At 43.0% G+C, this 18,612-nt stretch overlaps 1 protein-coding gene across 3 annotated transcripts; it reads right to left on the reverse strand.

Moving 5' to 3' along the window:
• Positions 1 to 478: 478 nt before the first annotated feature.
• LOC147607715 (uncharacterized) lies at positions 479 to 3,153 on the reverse strand. 3 transcript variants are annotated; one of them, XM_086790312.1, is made up of 4 exons: positions 2,974 to 3,153; positions 2,681 to 2,740; positions 2,011 to 2,323; positions 479 to 1,820 (listed from the first exon to the last, which is right to left on the reverse strand). In XM_086790312.1, exons 3-4 carry the CDS (start codon positions 2,278 to 2,280, stop codon positions 768 to 770), a joined length of 1,323 nt encoding a protein of 440 aa, XP_086646438.1. In that variant the 5' UTR covers positions 2,281 to 2,323; positions 2,681 to 2,740; positions 2,974 to 3,153; the 3' UTR covers positions 479 to 767. The 3 variants fall into 3 exon arrangements, with proteins under 3 accessions (XP_086646438.1, XP_086646440.1, XP_086646439.1); XM_086790314.1 differs by lacking the exon at positions 2,681 to 2,740 and having other exon boundaries at positions 2,974 to 3,114; XM_086790313.1 differs by lacking the exon at positions 2,974 to 3,153 and having other exon boundaries at positions 2,455 to 2,732.
• Between the last annotated feature and the right edge of the window lie 15,459 nt (positions 3,154 to 18,612).

The following is an 18,612-nucleotide window of genomic DNA, read 5'->3' on the forward strand; positions in this document are numbered from 1 at the left end:
ATCTATTTAACCATCCTGTAATCCTGCTCCAGCTTGTGTATAATATTTGGCCTTTCCATATTTATTATGTATTGTGTACTATATTATATATATTTACTATATTATATATATTATATAGGATATATACCCCTGGTCACTTAGACCCCTAAGGCTAGGTGCCATTGGGCACTTCCCTTGTTTTTTCAAAGTGCCACGTTGGCACTTTTACCAAAAAATGGAGGTGCCATTTCGCACTTGAAATTGTGAAAGGCCCCGTATGGGTGCCAAATTTAAAGCCTGGGTGTAATGCTGGAAAGGTGCAATGCTAGATAGAGAAAAAAAAGAGGAGGGTATGTTGGTACTCGTGTGCGAGCGTCGTAAATAAGGGAGACGCATTAAGTTGCTTAACGCAGGGCAAAGACAGGCAGTTATAAATCGTAATCGTGAGGAGCGAATAGATTAGTCTCTTTAAAGGCTACATGTAAGACTGAATGAATGCGTAGAAAAAGTAGGGATGAGCTAATTGATGGAATAGTCTCTTTGAGACGAATGCGATGCATACAGATTCCAGAATGCGATGGCAATTGTCTACTACTGAAACACACTAGTAATATAACTGTAGCCGAGCTTTCGGTGGGTCCACATAGGCACTCGTACAGTCGGTGAGTTCACCTCCTGTGTGGTGGAGGTTGTCTTCGTCCTGCTCCTCTTGTTGTTGTTGGTGGACGTTGTTGTCGCCTGCATTAAAATGCATGGTGGCCATGAACACTGAGTCTGTGGTTGCATTTTCATGGGCGGTGCCCAAGAGAGGGGACCGTGCAAGCGCCAGCTGACGCCAGCTTCTTTTGCATATGCATCTCCAGCACACGCCTGTGCGAGTTGGAGTGGAGGGCCTCCCGGAAGGTGGGGCTGGCGGCCGGGCGGTACTCCGGCAGCAGCCGCCCCGATTTGTAGCGCACGCCACATGCATTGCACAGCGTTTTGGGCCCCATTGGACCCACCCTCCACTGCGGTGTAGTCTGAGACCCACAATGCAAGCACTTTCTCATTGATATCTGCTGCGATCTATCATTGTCATCACCGCAAGTCTTGTGATTAGTGGCTTCTGCGCCTAGTGATGGTAATTGAACTGAAGCTTTAATCGTGGTTGGTAACCTGCAGGTTTGATGATTATTGTTGGCTAGTGTGCTGCTTTTTGACATTGTGTCTGCAGCACTGGGCTTCATGATCTTCTTCTTCTTCTTCTTCACGCTAGGATGCGCAGCTCCCAGCGCCATATTTCCTTGCTGCCCATCATCTTCTGGCTCATCATCACCATAGTCATAGACAAATGCGTGGCGGTCATAATATGAGGTAGAGTTACCTGTTTGGATTAAGGGGCAGCTAGGCGCTGTACCAGTATCTGGCTCGACATATTTACTAGCCAGAACGCGTGTGTTCCAGAGGCACGCTTCTGTTCGTTTCCTCTTGCTCCGAACTCTCCCTGGCACATGACTCGGAGTGGCCGCGCCGCCGCCCTTATTGACAATATACTTGGACCTCGCCGCCTCCTCCTCCTCCTCCTCCTCCTCCATGATGTTATTCCTGCCATTGCCAGCTTTCGCATAAGCACTGCTTTCAAGCACTGAAATCGGACTCCCACTTTGAAAGTGACTTTTCCTCTCATCATGATTATAAGCGTAGAAATCCTCCTTAATCTTGCTCGCTTCTCTGACGTGAATGTCAAGGCTATCATTGCGTGAGCCCATCAACAAGTCGGTGGGGGCTATGTCGGCTAAGCTTGAGAAGGACTCGTTCACAAAGCTCTGAGAAAGCCATCCTAATTCCGTAAAGTCGTCCCACTGTAATGAAGCACCGAAGAAAAAGAAAAAAAACTCAGTTGATTTTGGGAGTACATCGCAATCATATCAAACTATATTGGTGGAAAATTAGGCCTTATTATTATAGTTGGAAGAAAACCACGTCTTCACCTTATAGCTGTGAATTTATAACATTCATATCCATATTTATAAACCAAGTTAAACTACTCACCGGCACACAGAGACCTTCAGACACATTCGAGTCAAGACTAGTCTGCATTACGGGTAGCTGCTCCTTTTGCAACGGCTGAGAGACATCCCTCCCACCTGATCCGAGCTCAATATGTGAGTTTGTCGTAACACTTGAAGAGCAAGCTAATTGGCAGCTAATTTGATCTACTGAACCTCCATTAATGCTTTCATTGGAAAAATCAATGAGATCATCCAGAGTTGAGAAATCCTCTGCGTCGGTGCTTGCATATTGCAGGTAATTGGGTGGCATGGTGGTGTCAATTCAGAGTACGACAAGAAACAGCCGCTGGCTTCTGCACACAAAATTCACATACACACACGAAAATCCCATTTCGTTAGCTTTGACATGAAGAGAATTTAGATAAATACAGGCAAACAGCTAAATTAAACATGCAACTTCCATAAGTGATGTAACCCAGCTTACATGTACAGCTAGAATTGCAATTTTGTGAGTCCGAACCAAAATTATACAAGCATTAATATACTGGAGAGTTGAACAATTAAGCCTAATAAAATCCTCGCAGATACAACGCTTTCTGATTATAGCATGTCTACTGGGAGGTCATGTTGATAAACTAATGCAAGAAGGAGCTGAGAGATGCAGGCCTAGTTAGCTTTATACAATCATTGCTTTAAGTGCGATAGCTTACCTCTTAACGAGTGGAGGTAAGTTGGTAACGAGAGAGAGAGAGAGATTATGGCAAAGCGCTCTGGATATAAAGACAACATTTATACAGTTAGTAAGAACCACCCCCCTCTCTCTCTCTCTCTCTCTCTCTCACACACACACACACGCACACGCACGCACGGGATGCATTGAGTGAGAAGATTGACTGTAGCACTTGAATGCATGCGACAAAGCTGGCAATTCCAAGCCGAAAAGCAGGACGGAGCGAAAGGTGAAAGCACGACAAATGGAGATGGGGGAGTCTGCAGAGCGTACTTGCATGAGTGTGAGCTGGGCGAAGAAAGGTTCGAACTTCGAACACAGGAGGAGGAGGAGGAGGTTTGTGAAAACTCAAAACACTACACCTTAGTGCTGCAAGCTGGCATTACGTTTCAAATCGCAAGCAAAATCGTGAACCGCTTGCTAGGAAAGAAAATGATCGGAGCGTGTGCGCATTTGTAAAGCCCAGCTGGTTACTAACTTTAATGGATTATTTTTCCGCTCGCACGTACGCGTGACACACGCGCAAGGGTTCCCTCTCCTCACCCCTGCCGACATGGCATACACGTTGCCACGTCGGCTGATGGGTGTGTACTTGCTCGAAACCTGCAGCCGAGTGCTCCGCATGTCGCCCACTGCAATTTCGGGCAACCCATGATCACCATGCAGCAGCACATGCCATTCAGAATACCCCCATTACTTTAGTACCCCTATTGCCTATCTGGGTACGCTCGCTCGCTCGTATGTCTGCCACATTTTACCATGCAACAAAAGGCCAGTAGAAATTGCCCATTACAGGCAATGGCTAGGCTTGATTTTTGATGGGCACCCTTGCCCTTCAAAACTGACTAGTTTGGTGAAGTATTATTAGTTTCTTTTAAATTCTAGTGTAACTTTTGAGGGGCATTTTAAAAATTTTCAAGTATTTATGGCCAAAATGCTCCAAAATAGGCGTGACACCCACCATCAAAAAGCAACTATGGGCCAGTCAAAATTTGCTCCCACAAAGGTCGATATAAATCATGCTATAATTTTGGTGAAATATTATTGGCTCAATTCTCAATTGTGCCAAGAGGGCATGCTAGTACACCAAAGATTCTTGATATTCCCCTCGACTGTTTAAGTGGAGGAATGACCCTAAACCCTAAACCCTAAAATAAATTTGGTAAAATATTATTGGCTCAATTCTCAATTGTGCCAAGAGGGCATACTAGTACACCAAAGATTCTTGATATTCCTCTCGATTTGTTTAAGTGGAGGAATGGAACACCAAAGACGCACTGTGACCATTGCTCATCCAGTCCGACTCTTGGGAGGTCATTGTGCTGAGGAATGGTGATGTCGAAGAAGAGGGTAAGGTGATTGATGAAGGACCGGAAGCCAACAAGAACCAAACAAGTTCTTGCGATCGATGAAGGACCGGAACGGTGATGTCGAAGAAGAGGGTAAGACGATCGATGAACGGCCAGAAACCAACAAGAACCAAACAAGTTCTGGCGAGAACCCGTACCACCATAGAATGAAGGCATCAAAAGATGCAGGTAGTTGGACAGCTTACCTGCGGGTGTTGGGAGGCGGCTAAGCTACTGGGCGTCCATTTGGGAATGAACAAGGTTGGATGTGGCTGAGTTGGTGAAGCTCATAGTTGGGGCAAGGTGATTTGCATCACAGGAGACAAGGAAACCCAGTAGAAAAACAAGCTCTAAAGAAACAAGAGAGTTGAAGCTAGAGCTGAGCTTACCAAATATAATTAATTCTCCCCTCTTTTGAATGTAGCAGCCCGAGTGTTGGTGGAGTCGGGTTGGCTGTATGATTTAGTGTCCCCCTTAGGACCAAAAGAACCAAACAAAAATGATTTGACATGCAGACATAAAGAGTAGCAATGGTTGAAGGAAGCCCAAAGTACTTGATAATTTGACAGATTTTGTTTGGGTTAAATTATCAAGAACAAAGGAAACACATGAAGTAAGAACCATCTACAAAGTGACAAGGGGTAGCAGTGGGCTTGATTCCCTTCATGAAAAGATGCTGAGGTAGCATGAAAAGTTACAAGTACTGCAAGGATTGCAAGTTTGATGCAAAAAAAGCAAGATGGCAATTCTCTGTGGAACCATCATGAGTGAGAGTACACATAAGTGCTGAAGGTGCAACATAACAAGCATGACCCTCTGAATAGGTTATTGTGAGGTACGATGAGGCCAAATGGCATAGTTATTGGGATATTTAGCTCAATGTGTAGTAACAACACCCAAGCTGTGACCATAGGGAAGTTGAGTATAAATGATTACTCGATGAATATAACCTCCATTGGAGTTCAAGAGAACTTTGATAATTTTCCGGAACTAGTTGCTCTCCTCATACGTGAGGAGATGAATATTAAGGGAGGCTCATTATCTAGAAATGCACATGAACATGCCTTCTGAGTCAAATATAGGTAGAGGTAGAGGCAGGTCCTTAGCTAGTCCTTATTTAGACAACGAGGCAATGGGGGGCGGTCGATTTAGAAATCAAAACCAGTAGTGGTAATAATGACAAGAAAATAAATCTCATATAGGTAGAGGGGGGGGAGAGGCTACTCTAGAGGTAGGGGGGCAGAGTTGGCAAAGAAATCAGAGTGCAAATAGCATGGAGTGTTATTACTGTGGTAAATCAATGCACATTGCAAAGGATTGCTATAAAAAGTTGAATGGTAAGTTGTAGCCAGGCAACTATGCATGGAGTGTTATTACTGTGGCAAATCAATAAACATTGCAAAGGACTACTATAAAAAGTTGAATGGTAAGTTGTAGTAGCAAGGCAACTATGCATCATCAAGTAAACAGGGTGACGTACTCTTATCTTTATGATATACTAGATTGAGAGAAGAAGAAGGTATAAAAAATATAACCATCCATCTATCTCTTCTTGCTCTCTCTTGTGTGTGTTTGCTTGCAAGGAACTCAAGCTCTCCCTCTTCTTGAATTCTCTTTAATAGGATGCCTAGAAGAATGCCAATGATGGAGGCGAGGCGGGATGATCCACCAAGGGGTTGCTCTATAGGAGAGTTGGGATTTCGATGTAGGCATAGGGGTGTGTGTGGCAATATAGAAGCCCATAATGCATGGAAAACCATCATGGGGGTGATGTTGAAGGGCCAAGTGGGCATTCCATGCACACACATTGGGCCATTAATAAATGGTAGTTAGAGGTCCACCTCTGGGGCATGATGTATAGATAGCCTGGTTAGACTGATGATGCACAGAAACAATGTGCTCTCTATTGTCATTAGTAGGAACGCTACGGTTGAGCCAGTAGAGGAGAGCAGAGGGAAGTTGGCTGAGGAACCTCCAATGGGCCGCACAACGATTGTAGAGAAGACCACAAGGATGTTGTTACCATCTATGGGGTAGGGGAGATCAAGCAGACTACTCGATGGTGTTTACAAAGGGTGCCATTGAGGTGGCATCTATAGAAGAGACTACAAGGGCATCAATGTAGAGGATCCCACAAGGAGTCACCTCTAATGCAAGAGGCATGGCTGGACATTAAGAGGGGCCCCCTCAGAGGGGCGGTTGAGGCAAAGGAGACCATAGGCAGCTGTTAAGAGGCTTGCAGTGAGGGTTGTACTGTCACAACCCAATGGGTGCATAGAGAAGCAATGGTTAAAGAGGATCCCGCTAGTAGTAGAGGGCATAGATGTTGGGGACAGGTAGGGTTGTGGATGCCATGTGGGTGCATAGAGAAGCAATGGTTAAAGAGGATCCCGCTAGTAGTAGAGGGCATAGATGTTGGGGACAGGTAGGGTTGTGGATGCCATGTGGGGCCTCCCCTCAATGGAGATGAATCTCATAGTGTCCATCTCAAAGGCCTAGTCTTTCTTTTGTATGGATTATTTTGTAAAGTTGCCCTACATTATTCACACTAAGAGATGCAAAATAGGTCTAAACTCTATATTGGGGGTTTTTGAATACATTTTTTTCATATGAATACTTTACACACCAAGCTACTGCAAATTTAATACACTAATAGCTACTAAATAGCTATGAAAAGTGTATGTGTGACATGTTTTTTCCATATGAATACTTTACATGCACCACTACTACCAGTATAATTGTAAATTGAATACACTAGTAGCTATATTAAATAGGACACCTCTTGTAAATGTAAACACTGTAAATGGACCTTATTTAAAAATGGTCTTCTATGCATGCACGTGATATCATACATTTCTTTCAGTAAAACCCTTGGGCTCACATGCATGTAGACTCTAGGTGGCTTCATTTTCAATGTGAACCCCATAGTACATGCTTATGGAAGGTTGTAAAAAATATTTGTACACATACAAAAAGTATACATACTTGTAAAATGAATAATTAAAGCCCCTACTATAGGTCAAATAAGCTAATTAAGCTTCTAAAAATGTATACCATGTAATTAATGCAAAGTCATGTTTCCCCTCTCCTAATATTAGGGCTATGATTAGGGCTCTCCACTTGTACTATTGCTAGGCCCTTTGTCACATGGCTCCATTATTTTGTAAATAGGCCAAGCCGTTGCCCACCCTAGGTGCCTCTACACTTGTGAAGGCATGACTTCAACTTCTCTTGCAAGTGAAGAAGGCCATGCTATATGGCTTTGAGCCATTGTCATTATTGCCTCTCTTGCATGCCACTCATGCCACTACCCACCTAGGTTAACCTATTATGACCTTCTTATCACTATACCTAATCATGACCATTCATCACCTAGCAATTATTCAAGAAAATAGTATAGGTTGAACCCTATATGAAATCTTGTACCAAAAATAAAATGATTTTATGCAACATGATATAGAAAAGCAACATATTTTGGCATTTCTTTATTAGCATGGAAGTTACATTTTGGTCATTAGGCAAAATTTAGACTAAAAAAGAGGCCCTCTAAGAAATGCCATGTCAGCTTTTTAAAAAAAAAAAAAAGAGCTGATAGTTAAATTTTTACAAATCAAATCAAAGATTGTAGATTGTGAATCTACTCTTTCCAATGATATATAGCATGATGGGTAATTTTGCATATTCAAGAAGTTTCCAAATTAGTGATGATGTGGCATCATGTGACTAACATGATGGGGAATTTTGCATATTCAAGAAGTTTCCAAATTGGTGATAACATGGCATCTAACATACCATGTTATCACCAATTTAGGAATGTTATACCACATCATCACCAATTTGGAAACTTCTTGAATATGCAAAGTTGTCCATCATGGGTTAGATGCCACATCATCACCAATTTGGGAGCTTCTTGAATATGCAAAATTCCCCGTCATGATATATATCATTGGAAAGATCTCGAAGAGTAGATTCTCAATCAACAATCTTTGACAAATTTTTGATTTGCAAAAAATTAACTATCAACTTGTTTTTTTTGGGAAAGAGCTGACATGACATTTCTTAGAGGGCCCCTTTTTGAGTCCAAATTTTGCCTAATGATGGCTTTAAGAAGGTGTGAGCCACCTCTAGGCTAAGTTAAACCCACATTACTACAAGACAGTGGACTAATTCCATGGGTAATGCCCATGGTTTTGACTTGGAATCTCAAAATCCTCAAAATGGCCTTTTTGCAAACCGTTTTATGAGCCCATCAAAAGCACCCTAGGTGCCTGTAAACTTGTGACTGTAAACATTCAACGTGGCCACTCTTTTAAGTCATCAATACAATGCTATGAGGTTTTGAACTAAAGCCATAATTGCCTCTCTTGCATGCCACTCATGCCACTGTACACCTAGGTCCTAGTATGACCCTCTTCTAACTATAACTAATGATCATCACTTGGTTGTCATTAACAAAAATGTATGGGTCGATGAATTCTCTCCCAAAAGCAAATTTTTTTTCTCCAACATGATGTGGAAAAGTTGTGTACTTTGGCTTGTTTTATTAACATGGAAATTACCTTCTCCAATGACATTAAGAAGGTTTTGGAGCAAAGTGAGCCACCTCTAGGCCAAGTCAAACCCACCATAGTACAAGGGAGAGTGAACCCTTGAACCATAATTAATGCCCATGGCTTGAACTTCAAAATTACAAGTCTCCCAAACCCCAAAAGCCTTGGAATCGCCTTCTTGCAAACCCTCCCATGAGCAATTAAGTACCTCAAGTGCTTCTAAACTTGTGATTGTGCTAAGCCTTTGTGTGGCCACTCTTTCAAATCATAAATGCCATGCCACTAGAGTTTGAGCTGATGCCATTACTGCTTCTCTTTTGTATGCCTTTACACTTGTAATTGCAAGCCTTCATGGCCACTCTTTCAAGTCATCAATACCACGTCACTCGGCTTTGAGCCAGTGCCAGTATTACCTCTCTTGCATGCCACTCTTGCCATTACCCACATAGGTAATAGTGTGACCCTTTTCTCGCTATAACTAATGATTCTCCATCACATGAGGGCACAATTTAACACTTTTAGACACTAGGAGTAGGTTTTTTGGACTCGCATCTCTCTCTCTCTCTCTCAAAACAAACTTGCAATTGCACTCCAATAGCTTCTGTAGCATTTGCTACTTGCTATTTTTACTAAAGAGATGGGGGGAGGATGTGCCCCATTTACTAGTAAAGATTATATTTATGTATTTAGATGTACATGTGTCCTATCTTTGTATTTTTATATGTCCTAGCTTTATATGTATGTACATAAGATATATATGCGTCATACATACATGATATACATGCATACATAAGGATGGTGGACGTACACTCTTCCTCACCCGACACACACGGGCACTTACACTAGTTGAGCAGTCATTGCGTGGGTCGACTATGGAGGCATCCATTGGTACGAAAAAGCTTCTTTCCTACTAGTAAGGTCATGTGGGAGGGTTCCTTGCAAACCCTCTGCTGTCGTCATCCACGCTTTTGCAGAAGGAGAACGAGCTCATGCTACCATGTCATGTAGGGTTAATTAGCTTTTCCAATGCGTTGAAATCTTTACAAAACTATTCCTTGTAGTTAGTACAAGACTTCTGGTGTAATCTAGCTCTTACTTCAAAGCTCTAACTAATTAGGGTTTCCAGCACGTCAATTCGAACATGCAAAGTCAATATGAGGCGGAAGCCTGCTGAGCCTAATCATCATCATGTGTGGAAGTTGGAAGCTTTTGACTCATGTGACTTCTGACCGCTCCTCCTCTTCTCTGGCCACATGCAGGAGCTGGTGCCTCGATTTCCTACGTCCATGCACCTGCTGCGCTCACATCCTGCCGAGCTTAGCTCTCGGGGCCGTTAGCCGCTTCCTCCTGCGTTTTAGTCAAATCCAAACAGCCCACTTTTCTGGCGCATTCTACACTTCATTGCAATTTTTTTAAAAAATATTAGTCTTCTGCTGCATCAAAGTAAGCGGAGATAGTATTTTTGTACAGTCCACACAAACCCGATCGTGTTTTTATTTGTGCGTGCCTGCACCTTCCATAGATACGAGCTTGTAGTCTGCACAAAGAGCACCAAAAGGTCTTGGGTGGCGTGGAAGTTGCAGAAATATTTTGAGTGACGAGATTTTGTAATCGTCATCTCTCCTTTTGAAAAGTGGAGGATCAAAAGCAAGTTATTGTCAAATTTGCCCCAACATTTCACAGCAGTAACTACATCTCTAAAGTTTCAAATCAAAATGAATAACCTTTACCTTGCTTCGAGTCCATACCATCTCCAATGAAAAATAGACAAGTGGACGAGATAATACGCAAGCCAACAAGGGATATCCAAGTTACAAAGAGTGTTTGGTTTCCTAGAAAGAAATCTCAAGTTCAAACCCCCTCCTAGAAGCATTGTGTCTAGGCATCTTGTAAATGATATAGGTACGTACATTTGCCACGGTCGTACCAACCTAAAGCCACGAGCGTACACTTGTAAGCGTACGACTGTACCAAAAAAAAGATTAAAAAAAGTTTTTCTTTTTGCAACGGCCGTTCCATACTAAAACCACGGGCGTACGACTACCAAACCGAAAAAAAACTTTTTAAAAAATGTAATTAATTTTTTTTTTGACACGGCTGTTCCATACTAAAGCCACAAGCGTACGCTTATAAGTGTACGACCGTATCAAACCCAAAAAAAATACATATATATATATATATACACACACACACACACACACACATGAGTGCGATAGCGAGAAAACTTCCGTCCCCAAAGGCAGCGAGTATGCCTGTGGTGGCGGTCGTCCCCATGGTTCGTTCCCGAGGTCCCTTATATATATATATATATATATATATATATATATATATATATATAATTTTTTTTCCATAGCCATTCCACACTTGCCACCACAGCCATTCCATACAAGCGTACGCCTGTACCAAACTCAAAAAAATCATTTTTTCAAAAAAAATTACCACGCCCGTTCCACACTTGCCACCACGACCGTTCCATACTAAAGCCATGGGCGTTCGCTTGTAAGCGTACGGCCGTATACCAAACTCGAAAAAAATACAATTAAATTTATTTATTTTTTTATCACGACCGTTCCACACTTACCATGGCCGTTCCATACTAAAGCCATGGGTGTACACTTATAAGCATACAGCCGTACCAAATCTGAAAGAAAAAAAGTTAAAAATAAAAAAAAATTTAAAATTTCCAAATGTTTAGAGGTGCTTTTGGTCTACCTCCCCGACTCACTAAGGTCATTTTTACATGCAACACAAAAGACCACTTTTAACCTTAAGGGTGCATTCACGTGCAAGGCAAAAGTAAGCTAGAACTCCTATTCGGGCCCACGAGCGCATTGTTGAAGCTTTTTTAAGCTTCCCCACACACCATGGAGACCTTTCGATCATGGTTGCATGCCCCCAATGCCTCCATTTCTTTCAGCGGCACCCCATCCCCAATTGCACACTCACATGTAGTCACCAACGCGCACACATGCTTGGCCGGGAGGGCAAAACAATCTTTGAAGAGTCCTCATCTAGTGGGGGCCCTCCATACATGCACCCCGACGTGGATAGACGCCCCGAGCAAACTCACGTACCCTACTCACGTACCCTCTTCTCTATATCCACCACGGATTTATTCCCACTCCCCATTCCATTCCCTTGCACCACAACTTGACATTCCACGCTTAGCGCACAAGCTCTAGGAAGGGGAGTGTCACAACATTTCCATCCACAAACATCACATGCAAAACCTATGTGGGTGAAAATTTTTAAACTTTTGCCAAAATTCCACGGAGTTGGAGACCCCGTATTCCACATCGAGGTCTTTAACCAAATATATCAGGCGTTTGAAATTTTTGATGATGCAACCAAAGTCCATCTCCTTGGACTCAGCCTTGAAGGCAAGGCCATGCAATGGTTCCAATCTTTGGACCCTCGGCACAAAATCACTTTCAAAGCGGTGAGAGAGGCCTTCATTCTCGGATTTGCACCCTATAGGCCCTAATGGAGCCCCATCATCCAACTATTTCAATTGGAACAAAAACCCGAGGAAACATTACACGACTATATCACTCACATCAAGTACCTTGATTCACATTGCAAAGAGAGGGAAAATTTGAGAGATAAGCAATTAATGGACCGTTTCCTCTTGGGCTTGCACAATCCAAGGCTTCACCACCACCTGTTGGTCAAGGACCCCTCCACCTTTGATCAGGTCTACAAATGGGTGATCTTTCTCGATGATAACATGCGAGAAATACCAATGCAACCACAACGTCATGGCTATGGAATTGACCATTACTATAAGGGTGCCCTTTGCAACAATCAGGTTCTCATTCCACAATCGAAGGTATGCCATTCCTCAACGTGTTGAGCGTTCAGCATGGGAAGATATCCACTGTCCCATTGAATGTCGTCACACGGCTGTAGGCCAAGTTTAAGAAGGCACCAAAAGAAACAACTCTCTAAGCATATTGGCCAGAGACTATCGGGTTAGCATCCGCACGGGCTCAACACAAAGACCACATCATCCTCCTCCGGGAGTGATGATCGTGCTGAACTACCACTCCCCCATGCAGTCCATCAAAAACTCACCAAACGGGAAAAATGGCTGGCCACATATCCCAATGCCATCCTTGAGAAGCAATGTCTCCAGGAGGCCCAAGAATTGGTATAGCAATACCAGGCTCACCTTGAACCGCCACCCATTTTTGTAACCTTTGACCCAGTACCTGAGTGTGTGCCATCCCCCATTGAACCTCAACCTCTGCACCAGGTCGGGCAGGAGCCCCTGCAAACACTCACCAACATGATGTTGACAAACGATGATTTTGCCCCTCATGGGCCTCCTCATCCTCCAATGCCTATTCCACAAACCGCCAAGCCCAAATCCCACATTCACATCGAACAACTCGATGCGAAAAGTCACACAGAGTTTGACAGAGTTTGACAGAACGAGGTACGCACACCAAATTTACTGAGATATTTTATCCTCCTACGACCACTAAATCTCGACCTCCACCCCTGTCAAATTAGGACCAAATTGAACTTCTATATACTATTATTGGTCCACCCTATGATCAAGGCCCCACCCCTCCAGAAGCTCCTACTCATTACGCAACTTGGCCGGCCTTTCTACCTTCCTTTCCTCCCAAATCCAAATGCCCATTGGAACCTTGTTAAAAGGTAGTCCAAATTTATGGAATGACCTTCGGGATTGGATGAAACACAAACTACAGGCTTCTGTGGAGGAGGAAGCTCCCTCAAATTCCTCGGACGAATCTGAGCCCCATCATCCAGACTTACTCCATCACCACCACCCACAACCCAAAGGCGCACCAACAATTTGCATCAATGCGCTGCTGGGACAATACTTTGAAGGTGATGACATAAACGTAGCATTGCCCGTTTCCTATAATGGACATGTGGTCAAAGGCATCCTAGATGGAGGTGCTGGTGTAAGCATCCTCACACAAACATGTTGGGAGAACCGGGGCCATGGATTGATCCCACCACATTGGTGATCAAGCTTGCAGATAGGAATCTGAAAAACCCTTGGGCCTAGTTCATGACCTCAAGGTCAAAGTCTGTGACATGACATTCTACCTCACATTTGTAGTCATGAATTTTCATAATGCCGCCCGCCTATGTTGCCATCTTGGGTCGACCCTTCATGTGACAAACCTGACTGATCCACGACTGGGACATGCATCATGTCTACCTCTGCAAAGGGTCTCAAATGCTTAAGGTCAATTTATATAACTGGTACTCACATCCCATGGACAAATCTCCCTTTTCCAAAGACTCTATGACCACCACTAGGAGCAATCATCTCTTGGCTCGGCTGGGGAGGTATATTCCCGGCAAGGGATAATCCGATGTTTCTGTTGTGTATTTCTGTTTTATTGCAAGTAAATAAAAATGTCTGCCCGTCCCAATGTGTCCCCACCCACTAGTCCGGTAGGTTTTCAGGACTTCTCTCTTCGGTCGCGGGCCTTACCCCGATCGAGTCGGCTGGCCGTAGACGCCAGGCCGTCTCCCGTAAGGAGGGGTGCTCTCCGGGCACGTCTCGTGACCCCCAGGCGCCTTCCACGTCTCATGACCCTGCCCTTGACCTTGGCATGCCCGTATAGAGGACGCCGACCTGGTTGACCCCGCTCCGGTCGATGAGCTGGATTATATGGACACTGACGTCGCCGAGGGGCACGATTACCTCTTGGCAGACCACGACTTTGACCAGTACCTTACTGACCCTGCCGACATCCTCACGGAGACGGAGCGCTCTAGTGCGATGTTTAGATATGTTAACACGCAATTGATGAACTTACAGAGGGTCCAGGATGACGTTGTCACGATGCTACAGGGCATCTCCACACGCCTAGATGTGTTGTCCACTATTTCGACATCTTCTCCTCTTCCTCGTGATAGACGCCCGCTTGTGACACGCATCAGCGCAGCCTCACCCGTGGTCCCGAAAGGACAGGCCGCAGTGCCTGCGTAGAGGCAACCTCGGCGTTACTTAAAGATTTTAAGTTACCTAGTTTTGGCGGCGAGGAATGACAACGTAACAAGGATTCTGTTAATATGTTCTTAGCGAAATGGTCGAACATTCATGAGCTGCGTAAGCAGCCTAGTCATGTGTAGCCCGTAGAGGCTAGTTTCTTATTGTCTGGCAAGGCATACAAGTGGTAGATAAGTCTTACCACTCGCCCTACCACTTGGGCAGCTTTCGAAACAATGTTTCAAAAGGAGTTTTTGCTAGGCAATGAAGAAGAGAGAAGTTGGGATACGTGGGACAAGTGTTTGATAGAACACAAGACCCTCACTCAGTACATCTCTGACTACAGAGAGCTCATACTCAAGTTGAAGGGAATCGATGCATTCCAAACATTGAGGGGCTTCAAACGAGGCCTAACAAATGATTATCTTGAGTATGTAGAGCCCTTGCAGCCTAAGGACCTCTCTCGGGCCATCAAGTATGCGCAAATCTATGATGACATCAAGCGCCGTGGTGCGCGAGATGGGGCAGGGAGATTAGTGGATAAAGAAAAAAAAAGGGGGTCGGGGTTTAAAAGAAAGGGTTTTCGTAGTGAAAAAACAGGGGAGAGGACGGAGGGGAGTCAGGGGGTCGTTGGTCTAAAAAACCAAGATTCTTCAAGAAAAAACGAAGTTTTGAAACCCACAAAAGGAGCAGTACTTGCAAGCACAAAAGGAAAATCGTTGCTTCAACTGCAATGAAGTGGGGCACAACAAGGCTGATTGCCCAAAGTTAAAAGCAAGCACTAGTGGCAAGGCGCCTAAGAGCGATGGTCGGTGAGTCATTGTGACGAGCGTCATGCTTGTTCAGTGACACCAGCTATGTGGCAGCCTAGTGTTGGTCCGCATGACATGGTGCGCATGTATGGCACCATAGGTGGCCGTAGAGTCACTGTCTTTATAGACGATGGGGCTAGCCATAACTTTTTGAACTATTCATTGGTCAAGAAGTTGAAATTAAAAGAGACCGCAAGTGATCATGAGTATACCGTTGGTTTGGCCAATGGTTATGATAAAAAGGTATGGAATACCGTGGTCTTGGGAGTCCCTTTGATCATGCAGGACTATGAGGCCGTGTTCTTATTTTGCATGATGATGGTAGTACACATGATTTCATTTCTGAAAAGGCACTTAGAGCATTAAATCTTCATTCTTCACCTATGCACTATAAAGTCAAAGCAGCATTTACTGGAACAAAGTATAATTGCATGCAAGAGGTGAAAGGTTTGGATTTATGCATCAAGCCTTTAACAAAAAAGAGGGATTTCTTAGTTGCACCTTTACAAGGGGTAGATATAATTTTGGGTATGCCTTGGAGACACAAATACAATCCTATTATAGACTATGACACGCATAGCATTTCTCTAAGGAAGGACAATGAAAATATTATCCTCCAGTGTCAAGTCAAAGGAGAAATGAGTCCTTTATTGAGTCACACTCAAGCAAAGAGAGCTCTAAGAAAAAGAGACAAGACTTATATGGTATGGGTTAACCAGCTTGATGCTGAGTCTGACACATCCAAAAGTCCAAAGTTTGATCTTTTTATCTCCAAATTTAGTGACTGTTTCATGGAAGATCTGCCTCCAAGATTACCTAAGTCTAGGCCTGAGGATCATAGTATTGATTTATTGCCTGGAATTTCTCCGCCTTGTAAAGCTCCCTATAGAGTCAACAATTTAGAGCAAAGAGAAATCCAAAGCCAAATAGAAGACTTGCTAGAGAGAGGCCTTATTCGACCTAGTAGTTCACCTTTTGGAGCTCCAGTACTTCTTGTTAAGAAGAAGAACGGAACTTACCGAATGTGTGTAGACTATCGTGCATTGAATAAGATTGCTGTCAAGAACAGATATCCTATTCCTAGGGTAGATGATCTTCTTGATAAGCTTAGAGGATCAAAGGTCTTTAGCAAGATTGACCTAAAGTCTGGGTATCATCAAGTTCGTATGAGTCCTCAATTTGACATTTTCAAGACAGCTTTTAAAACCCAAACTGGTCATTATGAGTTTTTGGTTATGCCATTTGGTTTGACCAATGCTCCAGCTACTTTCAACCGTATGATGAATCGCATATTCCTTAAGTTTCAAAGTTTTGTTATAGTATTCTTTGATGACATTCTGGTTTTCAGCAAGGATCGACAAGAGCATGAACAACACTTGGAACAAGTATTCAATCTTTTGAGAGGAAATGAATTGTATGTCAATCCTGAAAAGAGTTCTTTCTTTCAAGAGGAGATTGAATACTTAGGTCATATAGTGTCGGCTGAAGGGATTCGTGTAGATCCTAAGAAAATTGAGTGTATTGCTTCTTGGCCTATGTCTAGAAACATATATGATCTTAGATCTTTTCTTGGCTTATGTAGTTATTATAGGAAGTTCGTCAAGAATTTTGCTTGTATTGCTCATCCTTTGACTGAACTCCTTAAGAAAGCTACAAATTTCAATTGGACTGAAAAGCAAGATAAATCTTTTGCAACACTCAAGAAAGCTTTAACACAAGCACCAGTTCTAACACTACCTGATTTTCAGAGACCATTCTTTATAGTAGTGACTGATGCTAGTGGCAAAGGATTTGGAGCTGTTCTTATGCAAGACAACCATCCTATTACTTATCAAAGTAGAAAGCTTAAGCCTGCAGAGCAAAATTATAGCACTTATGACAAGGAATTAGCAGCACTAGTGCATGCTTTGAAAATCTGGAAGCATTACCTAATGGGCTCTGAATTTCTTATCAAGACAGACCAACAAAGCATTAGGCATTTGCTTACGCAACCTCTTATTTCAGATAGGCACATCAAATGGGCATCTTTCATTCAAAGTTTCCAACCTATGATTCAATACCAACCTGGAAAAGAAAATGTTGTTGCCGATGCTTTGAGTCGAATACCAAATATCAACAACATTTCCATTATTGAAAGTGAACCATTTGTACTTATGAAAGAAACTTACGAAGTTGATCCAGATTTTTCTGAAATATGGATCAAATTGCGTGAAAACAATTGGACACCTCAAGGAAGTTATTCTCATAATGATGGCTATCTTTTCTTTGAGAAAAGATTGTGTGTTACTCAACCTTATAGACAACTTGTCTTGGAAGAGATGCACCAACCACCATTTGTGGGACAGAGGAGTTTCCGCAACATTTCAAGTAGTTTCTCGAGAATTCTATTGGCCTCATTTGAAGAATGATGTAGCTAAATTTGTAGCTGAATGTAACATTTGCCAAACAATTAAAAGCTACAAAGGCAAAGCTTTAGGATTGCTTATGCCTCTACCTATTCCTGATAGACCATGGGAACAAGTGTCTATGGATTTCATTTCTGGCTTTCCTACTACTTCCAGTCACCATGACATGATTTGGACAATAGTGGACAGATTTAGTAAGCAAGCCTATTTCATTCCATGTAAAAAGACACTAACTTCTCAGCAAGCCGCGAACATATTTGTTAAGCAAATTTTTGTTCATCATGGACTACCCAAAGTGATAGTTTCTGATAGAGATTCTAAATTTTGTAGTCACTTTTGGGTTGCTCTTTTCTCAAACTTAGGCACTAAGTTAGATTTTTCCACGGCTTTCCATCCGGAATCGAATGGACAAACCGAAGTTACAAATAGCACTATCTTAGATATGCTTAGAGCCTATGTTTCCCAGCAACCTAGTGCATGGGATAAGTACATACACCTACTCCAATTCGCTTATAATAATACTCCTCATACTGCTACTGGTCGAGCACCATTTGAGATTATCTATGGAAGAGCATTGCCTATTCCGGCTACTAGACTCTCTCATAGGATTGAAGCTGCCAACCAATACGTTAGAGACTTTGATCGCATTCTATCTGAAGTGCGTGATTGTATTGCAAGAGCTCAAGAGAAGTATACATCTCAAGCAAATAGGAAGCGCAAAGATTTTTCATTTCAAGAAGGTGAATATGTACTTTTGAGAATTGAAAAACGTCGATTAAAGAGTGTGGAAAAATTCCCTGTAGTGAAGCTAGCGCC

This window comes from Cibotium barometz, chromosome 55 (genome assembly GCF_041138505.1).
Source record: "Cibotium barometz isolate CiBa-2024 chromosome 55, ASM4113850v1, whole genome shotgun sequence".
Classification (NCBI taxonomy): domain Eukaryota; kingdom Viridiplantae; phylum Streptophyta; class Polypodiopsida; order Cyatheales; family Cibotiaceae; genus Cibotium; species Cibotium barometz.